Source organism: Balaenoptera borealis (assembly GCF_965194805.1).
Source record: "Balaenoptera borealis genome assembly, chromosome: 14".
Lineage (NCBI taxonomy): Eukaryota > Metazoa > Chordata > Mammalia > Artiodactyla > Balaenopteridae > Balaenoptera > Balaenoptera borealis.
The window spans coordinates 44,256,120-44,278,226 of NC_138875.1; the positions used below are offsets into that span (position 1 = coordinate 44,256,120).

Here is a 22,107-nt window from a genome sequence, read left to right on the forward strand (position 1 = left end):
AAATGTAACGTACAATTTTATTTAAATACTTACCTGTAGATACTAGAATCTAGATACTAGAATCAGTTGGAGTGTTTGGCAAGCATGGAATAACTGGTTGGATGATGACCATCCTTTTTGATATTAATTAGTGCCTTGATTGCCTCACACTTGGCCACACACAGGCACACACTCACAGAGTAATGCCAACCCACCTCCTGAAAAAAGTCATCAAGTATTTGTTCATAATTACAGTTTTAATAAGTCTTCAATAGTATCTCCTGTTCTCACTGCTGTAGTTCTGTTCACAGAATATCAGCTCAACATAATAATTGTTATTTAAAAATCACAACTAAAGGTTCCCCCCCAGGCACTTGAAACTTCATTTAAAACCTTGATTATGGTTACCAGGCGATAAGGGGGGGAGGGATAAATTGGGAGATTGGGATTGACATACACACATATACACATATCTATATAAGATAGATAACTAATAAGAACCTGCTGTACAGCACAGGGGACTCTACTCAGTACTCTGTAATGGCCTATATGGGAAAAGAATCTTAAAAAAAAATAAATAAAGAGTGACTCTATATATATGTATAACTGATTCACTTTGCTGTACACCTGAAACTAACACAACATTGTAAATCAACTACACTCCAATACAAATTAAAAATAAATAAATAAAACAAGCCTCAAGTTGGTTTGTGGTACCAACTACCTGTCACTGTAGAAAGACTGGTCTAACCTGATGAAGAAGCAGAAAAGAAATCCCATGCTACAAAACGTAAGTATTTGCTGTGCCCGTGACATTCATCATTCACTCTGTCGTGTCTCACATTTCTGTAACAGCAATATGTGTCACATTCCGCAGTAAAAATGGAATGATTTTCAAATTTCACATTTTCCATCTTATGAAAAGAAAACTTGTTACACAACAATGAAACTGAAGATAAAACATAACTTTATGTCAGTGTCCCTGACTTTTCTTCTGGTGGGTCTTCTCACTTCCAGTACCCTGCCTGTCCCTGCTCGCCAAAAAGAAATGTTTATTTCATTGACACTTTGAAATTCCTTAAAAAACAAAAAACGAACGAACAGGTTTTTCTTTAATAATCGGTATCAACTACCCCCAATTTTTCTAATTGTTTTCTATACCTTGTTTTCTTACCAAGCCAAAAACCTGGAGGAGGGCAGCAAAGAAAAGAAATGAAGGCAGATACCAAGAATCCATGCTGTCACTTCCAGCTGAAAGTTGCAGACTATGAAATTCAGAGAAGCATTTACTTTTTAAAAGGCAAACATCATAACGTATAGCCTTTGATCTTAATGATCCATCTGGCAGGTCAGCCCACTGCAGTAGTTAATACCTCCAATCAAAAAGTTAAAGTCCAGTATCCTTAACACTGTTCTGCAGAGTTCATTGGTTGTTTTTTTGTGTGTGGGGTTTTTTTTTTTTTTTTTTTTCCTCCTTTGTCAACATTCAATAGCCAAGTGCCTGGCTGAGACCTGTTAATAAGTTCTCTAATGTATAACACTGGTCCCCAAGATTATTAAGTGCCATTTGAGGGGAAAAAAATCCAATTAATTTCTAAACTCAATCTTTCAAATGGAAACATTTGTGAAGCTCTTTCTGCCCTTGTAGCCCTGAGCTGCTTTAATATATCCATGTATGTCCATGGCTGTTTATTGTTCATTCATTTAATAAAAATGTATTGAATTACAATACAAAATCCATTAATGTCCTAGAAACTTGGCATATTTGATATTCACATATAAAGTAGCAATAACAAAACAGCAACATACGTCTCTCCTGAAAATTCCCATCAAGCAAAGTCAAGTGGGAATTGTTAGAGTAAAAGACTAGGAAGGGTCACTGGTTTTCTGAAGAACTAGTGTCCCCAATCCATCTCTCAATTCTTTCTCACTTTTTCCTCCTGGGGTAATTTCTCTTTAGAGACAACCTACTCTCTCATTTCCCACACTTTCACTCTCAACTTAAGTGTGATGCAGGGTAATATTTTTGAAATATGAATTTTTCCCCTCAGTATTTCCTTCCCCACTCAAGATTGGTCTTTGCTCCATTCCATGCTAATAAAAAGGATATGAAAAGACATGTAGGGGCTTCCCTGGTGGTGCAGTGGTTAAGAACCCGCCTGCCAATGCAGGGGACATGGGTTCGAGCCCTGGTCTGGGAAGATCCCACATGCCACAGAGCAACTAAGCCCGTGTGCCACAACTACTGAGCCCGTGTGCCACAACTACGGAAGCCTGCATGCCTAGAGCCCATGCTCCTCAACAAGAGAAGCCACTGCAATGAGAAGCCTGCGTACCACAACGAAGGGTAGCCCTCGCTCACCACAACTAGAGAAAGCCCATGTGCAGCAACAAAGACCCAACACAGCCAAAAAATAATTAAGCAATTAATTAATTTTTTTAAAAAAGACTAAAAAAGAGATCCAAGGAAACAGCAATACTCTACAAAAGAAAGCATGTCTTCAGCAGAGGAGAATAACTCCTAAGAAGCCAAGACTGGCCCAGAAGTATTAAAGAAAGCTACCAGGTCTGAGGGGCCACATGGATAGGAATAAGCCCAGAGATTAACCCACGTGCATATGGTCACCTAATTTATGACAAAGGAGGCAAGAACATACAATAGAGAAAAGACAGCCTCTTCAGTAAGTGGTGCTGGAGAAATCTGGACAGCTACATGTAAGAGAACGAAATCAGAACACTACCTATCACCATATACAGAAATAAATTCAAAATGGATTAAAGACCTAAGTGTAAGACCAGACACTATAAAACTCTTAGAGGAAAACATAGGAAAAACACTCTTTGACATAAACCACAGCAAGATCTTTTTTGACCCACCTCCTAGAGTAACAGAAATAAAAACAAAGATAAACAAATGGGACTTAATTAAACTTAAAAGCTTTTGCACAGCAAAGGAAACCATAAACAAGACAAAAAGACAACCCTCAGAATGGGAGAAAATATTTGCAAATGAAACAACAGACAAAGGATTAATCTCCAAAATATACAAACAGCTCATGGAGCTCAATATCAAAAAAACAAACAATCCAATTAAAAAATGGATGGAAGACCTAAATAGACATTTCACCAAGAAAGATATACAGATGGCCAAGAGGCACATGAAAAGATGCTGAACATCACTAATTATTAGAGAAATACAAATCAAAACTACAATGAGATATCACCTCAAACTGGTCAGAATGGCCATTATCAAAAACTCTAGAAACAATAAATGCTGGAAAGGGTGTGGTGAAAAGGGAACCCTCCTGCACTGTTGGTGGGAATGTAAGTTTATACAACCACTATAGAAAACAGTATGGAGGTTCCCTAAAAAACTAAAAATAGAACTACCATATGACCCAGCAATCCCACTACTGGGAATATACCCTGAGAAAAGCATAATTCAAAAACAGACATGTACCACAGTGTTCATTGCAGCACTATCTACAATAGCCAGTATGTGGAATCAACCTAAACATCCATCGACAGATGAATGGATCAAGAAGATGTGCCACATATATACAATGGAATATTACTCAGCCATAAAAAGAAATGAAATTGAGTTATTTGTAGTGAGGTGGATGGACCTAGAGTCTGTCATAAAGAGTGAAGTAAGGCAGAAAGAGAAAAACAAATACTGTATGCTAACGCATATATATGGAATCTAAAAAAAAATGGTACTGATGAACCTAGTGGCAGGGCAGGAATAAAGATGTAGACATAGAGAATCGACTTGAGGACACAGGTTGGGAGGGGGAAGCTGGGGCGAAGTGAGAGTAGCACTGACATATGTACACTACCGAATGTAAAATAGTTAGCCAGTGGGAAGCAGCAGCATAGCACAGGGAGATCAGCTCGGTGCTTTGTGACCACCTAGAGGGTTGGGATAGGGAGGGTGGGAGGGAGGCTCAAGAGGGAGGGGATATGGGGACGTGTATGCATATGGCTGATTCACTTTGTTGTACAACAGAAACTAACACAGTATTGTGAAGCAATTATACTCCAATAAAGATCTATTAAAAAAAAAAAAAAAGAATGTCTCCACAGCGGACTGCGCAGAATGACAACAAGGGACCAGACAGAGGGATGGATATTTCAGAGGATGCTTTTGAGGACACATGACATCAGGAGCAGATGGGACCTCAGCTGTTCAGTTTAGGCACAAGCCTAGGGGTAAAAGATGGAAATCCCGAACTGGCTGCAATTAAATATCTCCCACTTATGTGGATAGGGACCCAAAATAATAGCTATGGTTACAAAAAAATAAAGGTATTTATTATATACATCTCTTTTTGTGAGCTGAGATGTGAAACTGAGACTCCTGACTGCATTCTGTGTGTCGGGACAAGCAGCTCACATTCGAAGTTAGCAAATTGGAAGCAGGGAGATAAGAAGCAAGAGTTCCTACAGGACTGTTGGAGTCTGTTTTGGACCCTAATTACAGCATATGGACAGAGCCTTGTTACGAATCTCACGGAGAGTCATGGAGGCATGGCTGAAATCCAACTATAATGTGTTTTGACTACAGTTAATGGATACCTTTTACATTTCCTTTTTTCTGGGGTTGTCAATGATGCTCTTTAAGGCAGAAGCTACACTTGGCTTGTCTAACACACCTCCAGTTTCCCTCACTTGTACCCCACACCTAGGAAACTTTTTCAAGCTCATCATGGAATCTGAAGTTGGATCCCAGGAAAATGTCTGCCTCTGGTTGCCGGTCCTCCTCTGGTCTTCCTTTCTCCCAGGTAATATGGAAGGAACAGGCATTCGTGAACAGGAAACCCAGTGCTTGAGATTCTAGGCCTTATGGATTGCTCTGAAAGCCTCTTAAACTATCGGGAAAGCATATTTCTCTTAGGAATGTGATTCTCAAGATCCCCATGGAATATGAGTACATTCTAGACCTGAGGGTAGCAGACCATGAGTGTAAAAAACTTCTTAACAGGAAACAGTACAGAGAGATTGCAACAAAGTCCAAAAGACTTTGTATCTTTCTTCTTGTAGTGCCTGTTTCCTTCACCTGACTCTCCTTCCCCCCGTCAAAAAAATAGTTTTTCAGGAACAGAGTTATAGATACAGAGAATAAACAGGTGGTTGCCAGAGGAGATGGGGTGGGGGGAAGAAATAAATAGGTGAGAGAGATTAAGAGGTGTGGACTTCCAGCTGCAAAATAAATGAGTCATAGGTATGAAGTGTACAGTTCGGGGAATATAGTCAATAACTATGTAATATGTTTATCTGGTGACAGATGGTAACCAGACGTGTAGTGGTGATCATTTTGAAATGTATAGAAATATTGAATCACTATGTTGTGCAACAGGAACTAACATAGTGCTGTAGGTCAAGTACACTTCAAAAACAAACAAACTGGGCTTCCCTGGTGGCGCAGTGGTTGAGAATCTGCCTGCCAATGCAGGGTACACGGGTTCGAGCCCTGGTCTGGGAGGATCCCACATGCCACGGAGCAACTGGGTCCGTGAGCCACAATTACTGAGCCTGCGTGTCTGGAGTCTGTGCTCCGCAACAAGAGAGGCCGCGATGGTGAGAGGCCCGCGCACCGCGATGAAGAGTGGTCCCCACTTGCCACAACTAGAGAAAGCCCTCGCACAGAAACGAAGACCCAACACAGTCATAAATAAATAAATAAATAATTAAAAGAACGTGAATTTCTTTAAAAAAAAAAAAAGTTGTTACAGCTCAATTTAAAAAAAAACAAACAAACTCATAGATAAAGAGATCGGATTTGTGGTACCCAGAGGCAGAGGGTAGGAGGAGGGGGAATTGAATGAAGGCAGTCAAAAGGCACAGACTTCCAGGTATGAGATAAATAAGATCTGCTTTCACCTTCTGAGAGGGTCCACATTCTGTCCATGGAATGTGTATCTCTCTAAATAAACTTGTTTTCACTTAAAAAAAAAAAAGATAAATAATATTAGGGGGCTTCCCTGGTGGCACAGTGATTAAGAATCTGCCTGCCAATGCAGGGGACACAGGTTTGAGCCCTGGTCCGGGAAGATACCACATGCCGCGGAGCAACTAAGTCCATGCACCACAACTACTGAGCCTGCGAACCACAACTACCGAACCCATGTGCCACAACTACTGAGCCCGTGTGCCACAACTACTGAAGCCCGCACACCTAGAGCCCATGCTCCGCAACAAGAGAAGCTACTGCAATGAGAAGCCTGCTAGCTGCAACTAGAGAAAGCCCGCGCACAAAAACGAAGACCGACCCGATGCAGCCAAAAATTAAATAAATAAAGAAATTTATTAAAAATAATAATAATAAATAAATAAGTACTAGGGATGTAATGTACAACATGGTAAATATAATGAACGTTGCTATGACTTCTATATGAAAGTTAGGAGAGTAAACCCTAAGAGTTCTCATCACAAGGAAAACTATTTTTTTCTGCTTCTTTAATTTTGTATCTCCATGAGATGATGGGTGTTTACCATACACTGTGATAATTATTTCACAGTGTATGTAACTCAAATCATTATGTATGTAGGCAAATCACCTTAAGCTTACACAGTGCTGTATGTCAATTATTTCACAATAAAACTGGATGAAAAAAAAGTTTTGTAAGTTATTTCATTAATTTCCCAATGCTAACTTTTTATGAAATCTTATAAGCACTTCTATAACATACTGGGGAGGTACATAAATTTAAATTTAATTAAATGGATCTAGGAAAAAGGAAAAGAATTGGGGGGTGTGGTGACTAGAGAAGTCCCTGGGCAGCTAGGGGGACACAAATTCAATAGGGGTCCAGCCAAGTGAAGGGCAGAAGAGCTCCTAAGACATCTGCACCCCCTGGCGCTGAACAGACGAAATCATGTTCTTCACACAGATCTTCAAAGCCCCTCCCCACATTACCGTCTCTTACCCCATTTTTCAAAATTGTGGTAAGTTACTGTATTAGTCAGCGTTCTCCAGGGAAACAGAACCGATAGGATGTATATATAGATAGAGAAAGAAATTTATTTTAAGGAATTGGCTCACGTCATTGTGGAGGCTTGCCAGTCCAAACTCTGCAGAGTGGGCCGGCAGGTTGGAGACCCAGAGAAAAGTTGATGCTGCAGGTTGCGTTCAAAGGCAGTCTGCTGGCAGGATCTCCTCTTCTCCTGGGGACCTCTGTCTTTTGTCTCTTCAACCCTTCAACTGATTAGATGAGGCTCACCCACAGTACGGAGAGTAATCTGCTACTCAAAGGCTACTGATTTAAATGTTAATATCATCTAAAAATACTTTCACAGGGACATTTAGGCTTGTGTTTGACCAAATATCTGGACACTGTGGCCTAGCCAGGTTGACACAGGAAATGAACCATCCTGTGATGGTTACCTTTTTGCTGCTCTTCTTTTATTGCCAGACTCTTCATGATCACCTGTTTATGGGATGGCTACTGGTCATGCTAGAGGTGACTACTGTTGCCACTTAATACAAGTGGCTTGATTGTCAGCTACACCCCTGGCTGAAGACAAAGATGTTATGTATCATAGTTCACAAGGACCATGAATGACAATACAGTCACATCTTTGATCAAAGGACTGGGAGTAACCTTTGAGACGTCAAGAAGCCAGCTGGCTGAGGGAGTGAGGAACAATTCTATTCCTACACAGAATGATCCTTCTTCAAATCTCTGCACTGGTTTCATAGAAGAAGCTCTTCTGCTAAGAGGCAGCCCACAAAGAAACAGAGTGGGGGAAATCGCCGCAGCACAATGAGATAAACAGCGTCCTGCCATCACTACAAAAGGATCAACAGGTGGCTCAGAAAGTTCTGCAACCCTAATCTAGTTCAGCTGGCCTGGTGCCATTAAGAATTCACCCCAAGCTCCAACAGGTCCAGAGCGGGCATCCACTGATACCCGTTCATCTACTTCATGAGATTGCCCAAGAGTTTTAATGCCCTCAAACTCCAGTCCAGTTTACTCCTCCTGTAGCTCAGGCCTGCAAACACCTGGAAGAAGGGATGAATCATTCCTTCTTCATGCTTTGGTTGTACTTATGTATGGCATTCATTACCCAAAAGTATAGTTATTATTTACAAATCTTCCTCTCCCAAGTAACTAACTGAAATCAGCCTCATTGAAATTTGTAACTCCAGTACTTGGCACTTAATAGGTGCTTAGTAAACATTTGCTGGGAGAAATGGGAATAAACTATGGAAAATCAGTATCTAGAAAATGCTCTAATTTCTGTAAGCCTACCCCAATGCCACTAGGCGCATAGCATTTTTTTATGGGCACAGAGGCCAACAAAACCACATGTTTTTGTCCTGAGTGTTTTTGTCCAATAAGAACTAACATTTCCCACTGGGAAGAAATGTAAGGCTTTGTTGTGATCTATTGTTACAGGTTTCCTGTGTACACATCAACGCTTCATGGTTTGGTTGAGCCAAATCAGACTTACGTGCAAAATGACATAAGAGTACTTCCCGAGAGTGGGGTTGTGTATGCCCGACACTAACACAGTTCAAAAGGCACTCATCAATATGAATGTATTCAGTGTAAGCTCACTCCATTCATTCTCAAGAAAATTTCAGCCAAATACCCGATAACCATAGTTTGTCAGTTGTTCTTTAAGTAAATATGGTGTTTTTTCATGGAATGAGAAAAGCAGCTAAATCAGTTCACATCTCAAGCAATCACATAAGTGCTTTTCCTCAAAAACATGTAAGCTGAGAGCATGGATCATTGGCTATTTGGGTCAGCTAAGATGACACTGTTATAGGCCCTGAGATACAATCACTAAAGTGCCACTAATCTGGTTTAACAACTAGCAGGTGGCACGTTCCATGTGCCCAACACAACGTGCGTCATCCAGCCTGTTTTCCCCTGCGTCGGCTTTTTTGTTTCATTTTGTTTTACAGTGTCCTGCAGAGGTAAGCCACCCAGATGTGTGCTGAAATGACAACTACTTTACAAAAAATACGTAAATGACACTACCTGCTGTGCAACAACAGAAAGAGAGCATGAGGTAAACAAGGTCCCACACAGTGCGCAAGACTGGACTGGTGCACTGGGGGATGAACTTGACTCTGCTACATTGGATTGTTCAAGTGTCTGGTGTCAATGGCACTGCTTAAGCCTTTGCTGCTTCTGGCAGGAGAAATCTTGCTGGGCAGAAGCAAAGGAAATTTGAGAGACTAGTCTTCTTTCTTCCTTCCATTTTCTGGGCTCCAGCTTTTAACTCGCAATAACATTAAGCCTGGGTCACTTTAACCACAAAAATTACTGAGGAAGAAAAGCTTGAGTGTATGATTCACTTCATTGTCATCGACTGTGAATGGAAGGGATCTCTGAAGCACTCAGCCGGTGTGTCTGGCCCCTGGTCCTTCTTGACACGTGGGCATTCCTCTGCAGCTGTCCCCTAACTTTTTCTCTTGAAACCCATTTTCATTCTGAAAGATGATTGAGGACCCCCAAAGAAATTTTCTTGTTCTGAGCTACCTATCAATATTGACCTTATTAAAAACTAAAACTGAGGGAATTCCCCAGTGGTCCAGTGGATAGAAATCTGTGCTGTCACTGCTGAGGGCCCTGGTTCAACCCCTGATCAGGGAATTAAAATCCATAAGCCACGCGGCGTGACCAAAAAGAAAAAAAAAAAAAAATTAAAACTGAGAAAAAATTTTAACTGAATGCAATTCATTTTAAAATAACAATTTAAAACCTAGTGTCTGTTAACATAAATAATATACTTTAATGAAAAATAAGTACATATTAAAAGACAAAAATAAATTAGTGAGAGAGTGGCATCGTTTTCTGTTTCTGCAAATCTCTTAATGTCTGGCTTAATAGAAGACAGTTGGATTCTCAGATGCACTTCTGTGTTCAATTCCTTGCAACATATCGTTATGATTAAAGTATATGAAGAAAATCTGGCCTCAAACAGAAATGTCAGTTGAAAAAGGAAGGAGTGTTTTAATAGCTTTTTTGGGATAATTGTGGCGGATCTTCTCAAATACTACACCCAAACTTGACAAGCTGTAGTTTCTTAAACCACATCAATGAACTTTTCGTACTCTGTTATATTAAAATCCATTGGTCCATCTTGCATTTTGAATGGATCCTCTACTTATGCATTGTAACATCATTCATCTTTTAGAAAATCTAGATCTTCCAAACGTTAACACATTTAATTGTACATTATTAGATAAGTCTCTTTGTTAACATCACCATCAATCTCATCAGAAATGTTTATAAGTATTTGGGAAACTGTCAAATTCGTGATGGCAGATACAAGTTTTCCACAATTCTAACTTTCTCTTGAAAGCTCCATTTTTATCATTGACAATAAATACTGCTGGTTGGTTTCCTGGACATTTTAGGCTCATTCCATTCATTTGCCAAAAAATTTCTGTCAAATACCTAATAACCATAGTTTTGTCTGTCAGTTGTTCTTTAAGTAAATATGGTGTTCCAGGAAAAAAACAACTAGTTCAGCTCACATCTCAAGCAATCACACCAATAATTTTCCTCAAGGCAAAGATCGTATTTTGGAATGTAGCAAAAGTGCTCTGTGTGAACTTTCCACTTTGTCACACATAATGTTCAAAAGATGTGCACTCAAAGGTCTAGATTTAACAAAATTACTTTTTATAGCTTCATCAGGACATTTTAAAGGTAGACTGTTCTGTTGTTGATTTTACCGCAAGTGCCTGGCAGTAAAGAATACAATGACTACTGTGCCAGTGCCTTTGCGTCAAGGTGCATTGTCAACACAGCCAAAAAAAAAAAAAGGGCCAAAATGTCAGTATTTTATGAAAATAGTTTGACCTGTGGAGCCCTAAAAGGGTCTCAGGGACACTCAGGGGCCTGTGGACCACACTTTGAGAACCGTTGCCTTATAGTGAGGGGAAAGATAGCATGAGAATCAAAAAGACTGGGGTTTAAACCCTTAGCTAAGAACTTCAGCTACTTATTAGCTACCTGAGCATGGGAAAGAAACTCTCTGAGTCTCAACTTTCTTACGTGTAAAATAGAAATAATAAAATAAATGGGCATGATTAGTATGTTTTAAAAATTATATGTATAAAGTTAGTGCCTAGAATATAGACCAAACTAGGGTAGGAACCAGAGATGTGTGTAAAAGGGAGTTCATGAACAAAGGAAAATATGGAAAACGACACTATTCTTTACTTAACATATTCATGCATTCATTCCAAAATATTTACAGAGAGCCACAGCCAGACACTGTGCTAGGTGATGGGAATATAGAAACAAATGACATGAACCCTGCTCTTAAATAGTTTACGGGGGCATTTAAATCACGTAAGATTCAATCTGATGAGTGGTATCAAAGAAGGTATACACCAAGTGCCAGGGTCAAGCAGTAAAATACCTGCTTATAATCTATGGCTGGATTTAGGAAGCCAGTTTCAAAGGAGAGATGGGCTCTTGGGGCAATCCGGGTGGAGAAGACTACAGAAAGCCTGGTTTTGCCAGGGTTTACTGGTCACCAAAGTGCCAGGTGGGCTAAGAAGGAGAGGGGGAGCCCCACCATTCTGAAGTACAAACTATGCCCTCAGCTGGGGAGGAGCGTCACAGCGACAGTGCCATGAGTACCGGATTTTCAGGTCCCCACCATGGTGGTGGGAAGCAGCAGCAGCTGATACTCATACGGACATCCTGGGAACCTTCAGCTATAGATAAATAACGTTCAGCTGTTCTATGACTGAGGCCTTTGCTTCGACAGGTGCTGCTATGGGTTCTGGACCCTCGAGTTGCCGACTTTGTGTGGCCAGAAGGAGAAGATGTTCATGCAGGAGGTGAGATGTGATTCATTGCAGGTTTGGGTAAGAATAAAAGGGAAAGAACAACATTTGCTTCAAGTGTCACAATTTAAGCCGCTGGTCACTGTTTCCATGGAGCTGGCTCCCCGGATGAGAGTTTTGAAGAGTTATGTCTGGGCCTGGGACACAAAAGAATGACACCTCACCTCACAGACGAAGTCATCATTGTTTTCAGACAAAGCAGACAGGACATACAGGCTACTGTTCCATCTTCATCTGAGAGAGGAAAAAGAGAGATAATGAATTACCATGGTAATGTGTCATCTTACATGTGAGCTTAAGGAATTTACTACCAGCAGTAGACATTTCAGGGCTGAGGACTATGAGACAAGAATAACCAGGGACTTCCCTGGTGGTCCAGTGGGTAAGACAGAGGGCTCCCAATGCAGGGGTCCTGGGTTCGATCCCTCGTCGGGGAACTAGATCCCACATGCCGCAGCTAAAGATCCCACGTGCCGTGCAACTAAGGCCTGGTGCAGCCAAAATCAATAAATAAATATTAAAAAAAAAAAAAAAAAGAATAACCAGCATATCTCACAAACTGGCCCTAAAACTGGTCCTGCATAGTGAAGTGACTTGAATAGCTTTAACTACCCTAGAAACTTCTGAGGATGACTCTATCATAGGTTACCTTTTGCACTAATGTAGATATTTTCCAGTATGAGTTTATGAACAAGGGAAAGAGAGATAAGTTCACAGTCATACCTTTACATCATGGTATCCTTACTAAATGTATGGTTAAATGTTTGGATGGGCGGTTGGATGGACGGATGGGAAAGTGGGTTAGTGGTGGTTTGGTGTGAAATGTGAACTTGAGAGCTAAAGATGAAATACATTTTGGAAGAAATTAAAATCTTCTAAGGAAGGGTGCTTCAGGAGAGCTGTGTGGGGTCATTTGCCCAGAGAATGCAGAGCACAATTCAGAGTCATAGCTCTGGCCTTGATCTGGACATTGGAAATCACTGTGAACATCTCAAATACTCCAGGGCACTTACTTTCTGTCTAACTGCTGTGGTATCAGGAGAGTTAGGGGTAATTCTTCTGGGAGCTTTGAGATCAGAGACAGCCTCAGAATCTCTCAGGTTTGAGAGTTATTTGGTATCTGTAATCCTCCCACATAACAATTCATGATCATGGGGCATCCTTCAACCTCCATTGAGCTTAACTTGAGATCCATAGCCATGGATAGAATTCAGGGGTTCTGTGAATTAAACAGAGAAAATATTATAATTACATCTTAATATCATTCACCTCTATTTAAAATGTATCTTTTCCCTCCATCGCAAAAATAGGCAACAAACCCTAGTGGTACCTGTGACTTTGTCATCAATAAAAATAACAAATATTTTCATATCAGATCACAGTATGTTGATATCTCAAAATATTCTTTATACTCATTGCTGATTTGAATTATGGTAGTTATTTGGCCCACAGCTAGATCTTGTCATTTAATACATTAGTAGACACATGTATTACTATGTCACAAATGTATTTGTTTTGCTAACTGTATTTTAATATAATTGGTTTCCTTTGTAATTCTATGTATTTTATTTGTGCATTTAAAACTTTATTTTGCTCCAAAGGAGACATACAGATGGCCAAGAGACACATGAAAAGATGCTCAACATCACTAATTATTAGAGAAATGCAAATCAAAACTACAATGAGATATCACCTCACACTGGTCAGAATGGCCATCATCAAAAAGTCTACCAAATGTAAAATAGATAGCTAGTGGGAAGCAGTCGCATAGCACAGGGAGATCAGCTCGGTGCTTTGTGACCACCTAGAGGGGTAGGATAGGGAGGGTGGAAGGGAGATGCAAGAGGGAGGAGATATGGGGATATATGTATATGTATAGCTGAGTCACTTTGTTATAAAGCAGAAACTAACACACCACTGTAAAACAATTATACTCCAATAAAGATGTTAAAGAAAAAAAAGTCTACAAACTATAAATGGGAGAGGGTGTGGAGAAAAGGGACCCCTCCTACACTGTTGGTAAGAATGTAAATTGGTACAGCCACTATGGAGAACAGTATGGAGGTTCCTTAAAAAACTAAAAATAGAGCTACTTTATAATCCAGCAATCCCACTCCTGGGCATATATCCAGAGAAAAACATGGTTCAAAAGGATACATGCACCCCAATGTTCATTACAGCACTGTTTACAGTAGCCAAGACATGGAAGCAACCTAAATGTCCATCAACAGATGAATGGATAAAGAAGATGTGGTACATATACACAATGGAATACTACTCAGCCATTAAAAAGAATGAAATAATGCCATTTGCAGCAACATGGATGGACCTGGAGATTATCATACTAAGTAAAGTGAGTCAGACAGAGAAAGACAAATATCATATGATATCACTTATATGTGGAATCTTTAAAAAGTGATACAAACGAACTTATTTATAAAACAGAAATAGACTCACAGACTTAGAAAACAAACTTATGGTTACCAAAGGGGAAAAGTGAGGGGGAGGGATAAACTGGGAGTTTGGGATTGACATACACACTACACTATATTTAAAATAGATAACCAACAAGGACCTACCGTATAGCACAGGGAACTCTGCTCCATATTCTGTAATAACCTAAATGGGAAAAGAATTCGAAAAAGAATAGACATATGTATATGTATAACTGAATCACTTTGCTGTACACCTGAAATTAACACAATGTTGTAAATCAGCTATAATCCAATATAAAATAAAATTTTTTTCTAAAAAGGCAATAAAAAATTAAAAGTTACAAACAAATATTTTCAAAAGCAGAATTACACCCATTATTTTATGGGGGAAAATTATATTTGCATAATGTGGCATGTTAATATTTTTAGTACATTTTAGTATATTTGAAGAGACGTGAAGTGAGGTCCCAATTAAGAGAGCAGACACAGGGCTTCAAAAGTCTGAAAACTGCACTGGACCATACAACCCAGCAATCCCACTACTGGGCATATACCCTGAGAAAACCATAATTCAAAAAGTGTCATGTACCACAATGTTCACTGCAGTTCTATTTACAATAGCCAGGACATGGAAGCAACCTACGTGTCCATCGATAGATGAATGGATAAAGAAGATGTGGCGCATATATACAATGGAATATTACTCAGCCATAAAACGGAATGAAATTGAGTTATTTGTAGTGAGGTGGTTGGACCTAGAGTCTGTCATACAGAGTGAAGTAAGTCAGAAAGAGAAAAACAAATACTGTTTGCTAACACATATATATGGAATCCAAAAAAAAAAAGGTTATGAAGAACTAGGGGCAGGACAGGAATAAAGGCACAGACGTCAAGAATGCACTTGAGCACATGGGGAGAGGGAAGGGTAAGCTGGGACGAAGTGAGAGAGTGGCATGGACTTACATATGCTACCAAATGTAAAATAGATAGCTAGTGGGAAGCAGCCGCCTAGCACAGGGAGATCAGCTCAGTGCTTTGTGACCACCTAGAGGGGTGGGATAGGGAGGGTGGGAGGGAGACGCAAGAGGGAGGAGATATGGGAATATATGTATATGTATAGCTGATTCACTTTGTTATAAAGCAGAAACTAACACACCATTGTAAAGCAATTATACTACAATAAAGATGTTAAAAAAAAAAAAAAAAAAATTGCACCGGCCTGAAGTTGTAACTTGTCCTCTTGACTCCCATGAGGTTCAGACTTTATGCCCTGGGAAGATTCCCAACCATGGCATCCTTTTCCCCTTCCTCTCACCAGCTTCTCCATCCTCTCATCACCCTCTCTCAGCCCTCGCTTTCAGCTTCACCCCTCTGCCCCTGGCACTTCACCTTCTGAGTCCCAGTCTTAACATTCCTTCAGTGACAAAGGTGGGCTTATCTGGAGGTCTCTGAGGAAACCAGACACAGCATTTCTGGTGGAGAGAGGAAAAGCCAAGAAAAATGACACAGTAGAATTCCAACTCACAGAAGACCAGGTGCCCTCCCTTAGAGGTTCACAGATCTGGGCAGACGAAAGTCCAGCTAACATCCCACCCAAGCAGAATACACATTCTTTTCAATTGCACATGGAACATTCTCCAGGATAGATCACATACTAGGCCACAAAACAAGTCTCAATAATTTAAGAGGATTGAAATCATATCAAGTATCTTTCCTGACCACAACAGTATGAGGCTAGAAATTAACAACAAGAAACAAACTGCAAAATACACAAACATGTGGAGGCTAAACAATATGATACTAAACAACTAATGAGTCAATGGAAAAATCAAAGAGGAAATTAAAAAGTACCTGGACACTGGGACTTCCCTGGTGGCACAGTGGTTAAGAATCTGCCTGCCAATGCAAGGGACACAGGTTCAATGTCTGGTCCGGGAAGATCCCACATGCCACAGAGCAACTAAGCCCATGCACCACAACAACTGAGCCTGTGCCCTAGAGCCCACAAGCCACAACTACTGAGCCCGTGCTCCCCAACAAGAGAAGCCACCGCAATGAGAAGCCCATGCACTGCAATGAAGAGTAGACCCCGCTCTCTGCAACTAGTGAAAGCCCGTGTGCAGCAGCAAAGACCCAGTGCAGCCAAAAATAAATAAAAGATAATAATAATTAAAAAAAAAATTTTTAAAGATATGTGGAGACAAATGAAAACGAAAAGACAATGAACCAAAATCTATGGGATACAGCAAAACCAGTTCTAAGAGGAAGTTTATAGCAATACAATCCTACCTCAGGAAACAAGAAAAATCCCGAATAGACCATTTAACCTTACACCCAAAGGAACTAGGAAAAGAAGAACAAACAAAACCTAAAGTTCGAAGGAAAGAAATAATAAAGATCAGAATGGAAACAAATGAAATAGAAACTAGAAAAAAAAGAAAAGAAAGAAAGTAAGAAAGAAGACCCAAAAAAATGAAATCAGAAATGAAAGAGAGGTTACACCTGACAGTACAGAAATGCAAAGGATCATAAGAGATTACTACCAGCAATTATACACCAATAAAATAGACAACCTAGAAGAAATGAATAAATTCCTAGAAATGTACAATCTCCTAAGACAGAAACAGGAAGAAATAGAAAATATGAAACAAACTGCCATTTATGAAATCAAATTAGTAATAAAAAACTCTCAAGAAACAAAAGTCCAGGACCAGATGGCTTCAAGGGTGAATTCTACCAAATATTTACAGAAGAGTTAAGATGTAACCTTCTCAAATTATTCCAAAAACTTGAAGAGGAATGAAAGCTTCTGAACTTATTCTACAAGGTCAGCAATGACCCTGATATCAAAATGAAAGACATCACAAAAAAGGAAAATTAAAGTTCAATATCACTGATGAACATGATGCAAAAATCCTCAATAAAATATACCAAAACCAAATGCAACAACACATTGGATCATACACCATGGTCAAATCTGCAAAACAATCAACGTGATACACCACATTAACAAACTGAAGAACAAAAATCATATGACCATCTCAATAGATGCAGAAAAAGCTTTTGACAAAATTCAACGTCCATTTATGATTAAAAAAATATTCTTAACAAAGTGGGTATAAAGGAAACATTTCTCAATATAATAAAGGCCATATAGGGCAAGCCTACAGCTAACATCATAATCAATGGTGAAAAGCTAAACACTTTTCCTCTTAGATCAAGAACAAGACAAGGATGCCCACTCTCACCACTTTTATTCAACATAGTATTAGAAGTCACAGCCATGAAAATCAGACAAGAAAAATAAATAAAAGAAATCTAAACTGGAAAGAAGTAAAATTGTCACTGTTTGCAGATGACATCATACTATATATAGAAAATCCTAAAGATGCTACCAAAAAATCATTAGAATAAGTGAATTCAGTAAAGTTGCAGGATATAAAATTAATATTCTGAAATCTGTTGTGTTTCTATGCACTAATAACGAACTATCAGAAAAAGAAATTAAGAAAACAATCCCATTTATAATTGCATCAGAAAGAATAAAATACTTAGGAATAAATCTAACCAAGGCGGTAGAAGATCTGTTCTTGGAAAACTGTAAGACGGTGATAAAAGAAACTGAAGATGACACAAACAAATGCAAAGATGCACCATACCACAAATTGGAAGAATTAATATTGTAAAAATGGCCATACTACCCAAGGCAATATACAGATTCAAAGCAATCCCTGTCAAAATACCAATGGCATTTTTCACAGAACTAGAACAAATAATTCTAAAATTTATATGAAAACACAAAAGTTCCCAAATAGCCAAAGCAAACTTGAGAAAGAACAAAGCTGAAGGTACTATCATCCCGGATTTCAAACTATACTACAAAGCTACAGTAATCAAAACAGTATGGTACTGGCACACAAACAGACATATAGATCAATGGAACAGAATAGAGAGCCCAGAAATGAACCCACACATATATTGTCAATCTATGACAAAGGAAGCAAGAATATACAATGGGGAAAAGACAGACTCTTCAATAAATGGTGTTGAGAAAACTGGACAACTACATGCAAAAGAATCAAACTGGACTACTTCCTCACACCGTATACAAAAATAAGCTCAAAATGGATTAAAGACTTAAATGTAAGACTTAAAGCTATAAAACTTCTAGAAAGACACATAGGCAGTACACTCTTTGACATTGGTCTTACCAATATTTTTTTGGATATGTCTCCTCAGACAAGGGAAACAAAAGCAAAAATAAACAAATAGGACTACATTGAACTAAAAAGCTTTGCACAGCAAAAGGAATTATCAATGAAGTGAAAAGGTAGCCTAATGAATGGGAGAATATATTTGCAAATGATATATCTGATAAGAGGTTAATATCCAAAATATACAAAGAACTTATACAACTTAACATCAAAACAAACAACCTGATTGAAAAATGGGCAGAAGACCTACTGATGGCCAACAGGCACATGAAAAAGGTGCTCAACATCACTAATCATCAGGGAAACACAAATCAAAACCACAGTGAGATATCACCTCACACTTTTCAGAATGGCAACTGTCAAAAAGACGAGAAATAACAAGTGTTGGCAAGGATGGGGAGAAAAAGGAACCCATGTACACTATTGGTGGAAATGTAAATTGGTGCAGCCACTATGGAAAACAGTATAGAGGTTCCTCAGAAAACTAAAAATAGAACTACCACATGATCAGCAATTACACTCTTGGGTATTTTTCTGAAGAAAACAAAAACACTAATTCAAAAAGATATATGCACCCCCTATGTTCACTGCAGCACAGTCTACAATAGCCAAGATATGGAAGCAGCCTAAGTGTCCATCAGTAGAGGAATGGATAAAGAAGATGTGGTTTCTATATTTACAATGGAATATTACTCAGCCGTAAAAAATGGAATATTACTCAGCCAAAAGAATATTACTCAGCCATAAAAAATATTACTCAGCAACAACATGGATGGACCTAGAGAGTATTATGCTAAGTGAACATACTTACATACAGAGTGAACATACAGATAAAGACAAATACTGTATGATTTCACTTATATGTGAAATCTAAAAAACAAAACAAATGAGCAAACATAAAACAGCAACAGACTCAAAGATACTGAGAATAATCAGGTGTTTGTCAGAGGGGAGGAGTGTAGAGGAACGTGTGAAATATGTGAGGGAGATAAGAGGTATAAAACTCCAGCTACATAATAGATGAATCATGGGGATGAAATGTACAGTGTGGGGAATATAGTCAATAATATTGTAATAACTTTGTATAGTGACAGATGGTAACTGTCTTGTTATGGTGATCATTTTGTCATATATAGAAATATTGAATCACTATATTGTATACCTGGAACTAACATAGTCTTGTAGGTCAATTATACTTCAATAAAAAAGATATTTGTCAACATTTTTATATATTAAAAAAATCCCTACTGAGACTAAATCTTTAAATTAACCTCCGTAAGGCCTTTCCCTTGCCTAAAAGAATGTCATAAAACTTTGATATCTGCTCATGACTAAATTGTCTGAAAGTTTTCTTTAACATTACTACTGTTTTTATTTGAAAGTAAGGTGTTGGGGACCATGATCTTTCCAGGGTTAAAGATCTCTAAGCCTGCTGGCTCTGTACAGTTGAATTACTTTATATGCATGTATTACTTGTATAGATTGTAGGCAAAGGAATTTTGCTTTAATCACATTTCCTACATAGTCTGATAAGGCACAATACTGGTAAAGTATAGTTTTCGAAAAGGTAGAATTATGACTCTCATGCAAATATCAAGTGTACATGTGTCAAAGCTTTTATTTAATTAATTTTTTTTTAATATTTAAAATATTTATGAGCTATGATTCACATACAAAAAAGCTGTACATATTTAATATATACATTTTGATGAGTTAAATGCCCAAAACTTATCATCACCTCTAGAAGTTTCTTCCCTTCTTTTTTTTTTTTTTTTTTTTTCGCTTAAATGACAGAAGTTTATTCTGTTGCAATTCTGAGGTCAGAAGTCCAAACTCAAGGTGTCCTCAGGGCCACACTTTCTCAAAAAGCTCTAGGCAGAAATCCTCCCATGCTTCTCTCCTAGGTTCTGGGGTCTGTGGCAATGCTTGGTGTCCCTTGGATTGGGGTGGCTTCCACACCTATCTTAGCTTCTGTCTTCAAATTACCTTCTCTCTGTGTGAAACTCTCCTCCCTGTGTCTTTTTTTTTTTTTTCTCACACACACACACACTGTATTTTATTTTTACAAGAGATAAATAGACTGACACCAAGCATTGTACATGGATGACCACAACAAAAGCAACAATGATTGCAATTACCAAACATGAAACACACTCATACTGTGTCATAATATTGACATTCAGTCCAGTAATCCTCCACTGTAACAGCTCCTTTACTTTGCAGTGAAAATTGATTTGTATATTCTTTGCCTCTGAGTCCTTGTGGGATTTTTTTTTTTTTAAATTCAGACAGAAAGTCACAAAAATTATACTCATCCTCATCAGTTCACTCAGTCCCATGTAATTAATTTTTTTTTCATCTTGATCTTTTGTTAGCACTTTTATGAGTTCATCAGTTTTTCATTAGAGTTCTGAAAATGCTTATTCATTCAGTTCAGCAGTACAGTCAGTTACCAGAAACCTGTACTTGTCAGAGTCTTTTCCATGAATTTCTTGAAGATGAAACCCTTTTATAGGAACATATTTGCAAAATCATCAGAGTACACCCAGAACTGTCTGTAAATGACAAAAGACTTAAAAATGACCACGGTTAAAGATTTGATGAAAGTTCATAATAATGCAGTTGACAAGAAAATTAGTTATTTCTGAGATATACATTTTAAAGTAATAACTAGGATTATTACTTATAACATTATACCAGAACATATAAGATTTTTAGAAATTTCATGCAATGTCTGAAACATTTATATTAACATATTTCCATACATATTTCCATACAAATACAAATATAAGATTTTTAGAAATTTCATGTAATGTCTGAAACATTTATATTAACATATTTCCATACATATTTCCATACAAATACAAATATAAGATTTTTAGAAATTTCATGTAATGTCTGAAACATTTATATTAACATATTTCCATACAAATAACCCAAGGAAAGTTTAGTATTAGTTGTTTTGTTTGTTTGTTTTATACTGCAGGTTCTTATTAGGCATCAATTTTATACACATCAGTGTATACATGTCAATCCCAATCGCCCAATTCAGCACACCACCATCCCCACCTCACCGCAGTTTTCCCCCCTTGGTGTTCATATGTCCATTCTCTACATCTGTGTCTCAACTTCTGCCCTGCAAACTGGCTCATCTGTACCATTTTTCTAGGTTCCACATACATGCATTAATATACGATATTTGTTTTTCTCTTTCTGACTTACTTCACTCTGTATGACAGTCTCTAGATCCATCCACGTCTCAACAAATGACTCAATCTCGTTCCTTTTTATGGCTGAGTAATATTCCATTGTATATATGTACCACAACTTCTTTATCCATTCGTCTGTTGATGGGCATTTAGGTTGCTTCCATGACCTGGCTATTGTAAATAGTGCTGCAATGAACATTCGGGTGCATGTGTCTTTTTGAATTACGGTTTTCTCTGGGTATATGCCCAGTAGTGGGATTGCTGGGTCATATGGTAATTCTATTTTTAGTTTTTTAAGGAACCTCCATATTGTTCTCCATAGTGGCTGTATCAATTTACATTCCCACCAACAGTGCGAGAGGGTTCCCTTTTCTCCACACCCTCTCCAGCATTTGTTGTTTGTAGATTTTCTGATGATGCCCATTCTAACAGGAGGTGATACCTCA

At 38.5% G+C, this 22,107-nt stretch overlaps 1 protein-coding gene across 1 annotated transcript in view; it reads right to left on the reverse strand.

Moving 5' to 3' along the window:
- The window catches only part of MEP1B (meprin A subunit beta), a 95,916-nt gene that overhangs the window by 31,752 nt on the left and 42,057 nt on the right, over positions 1–22,107 (reverse strand). Inside the window, exon 3 of the mRNA XM_082354285.1 lies at positions 1,154–16,134. Coding sequence (XP_082210411.1) covers positions 1,154–1,216 — 63 coding nt within the window. The 5' untranslated portion in view covers positions 1,217–16,134. The remainder of the gene's footprint in view (positions 1–1,153; positions 16,135–22,107) is intronic.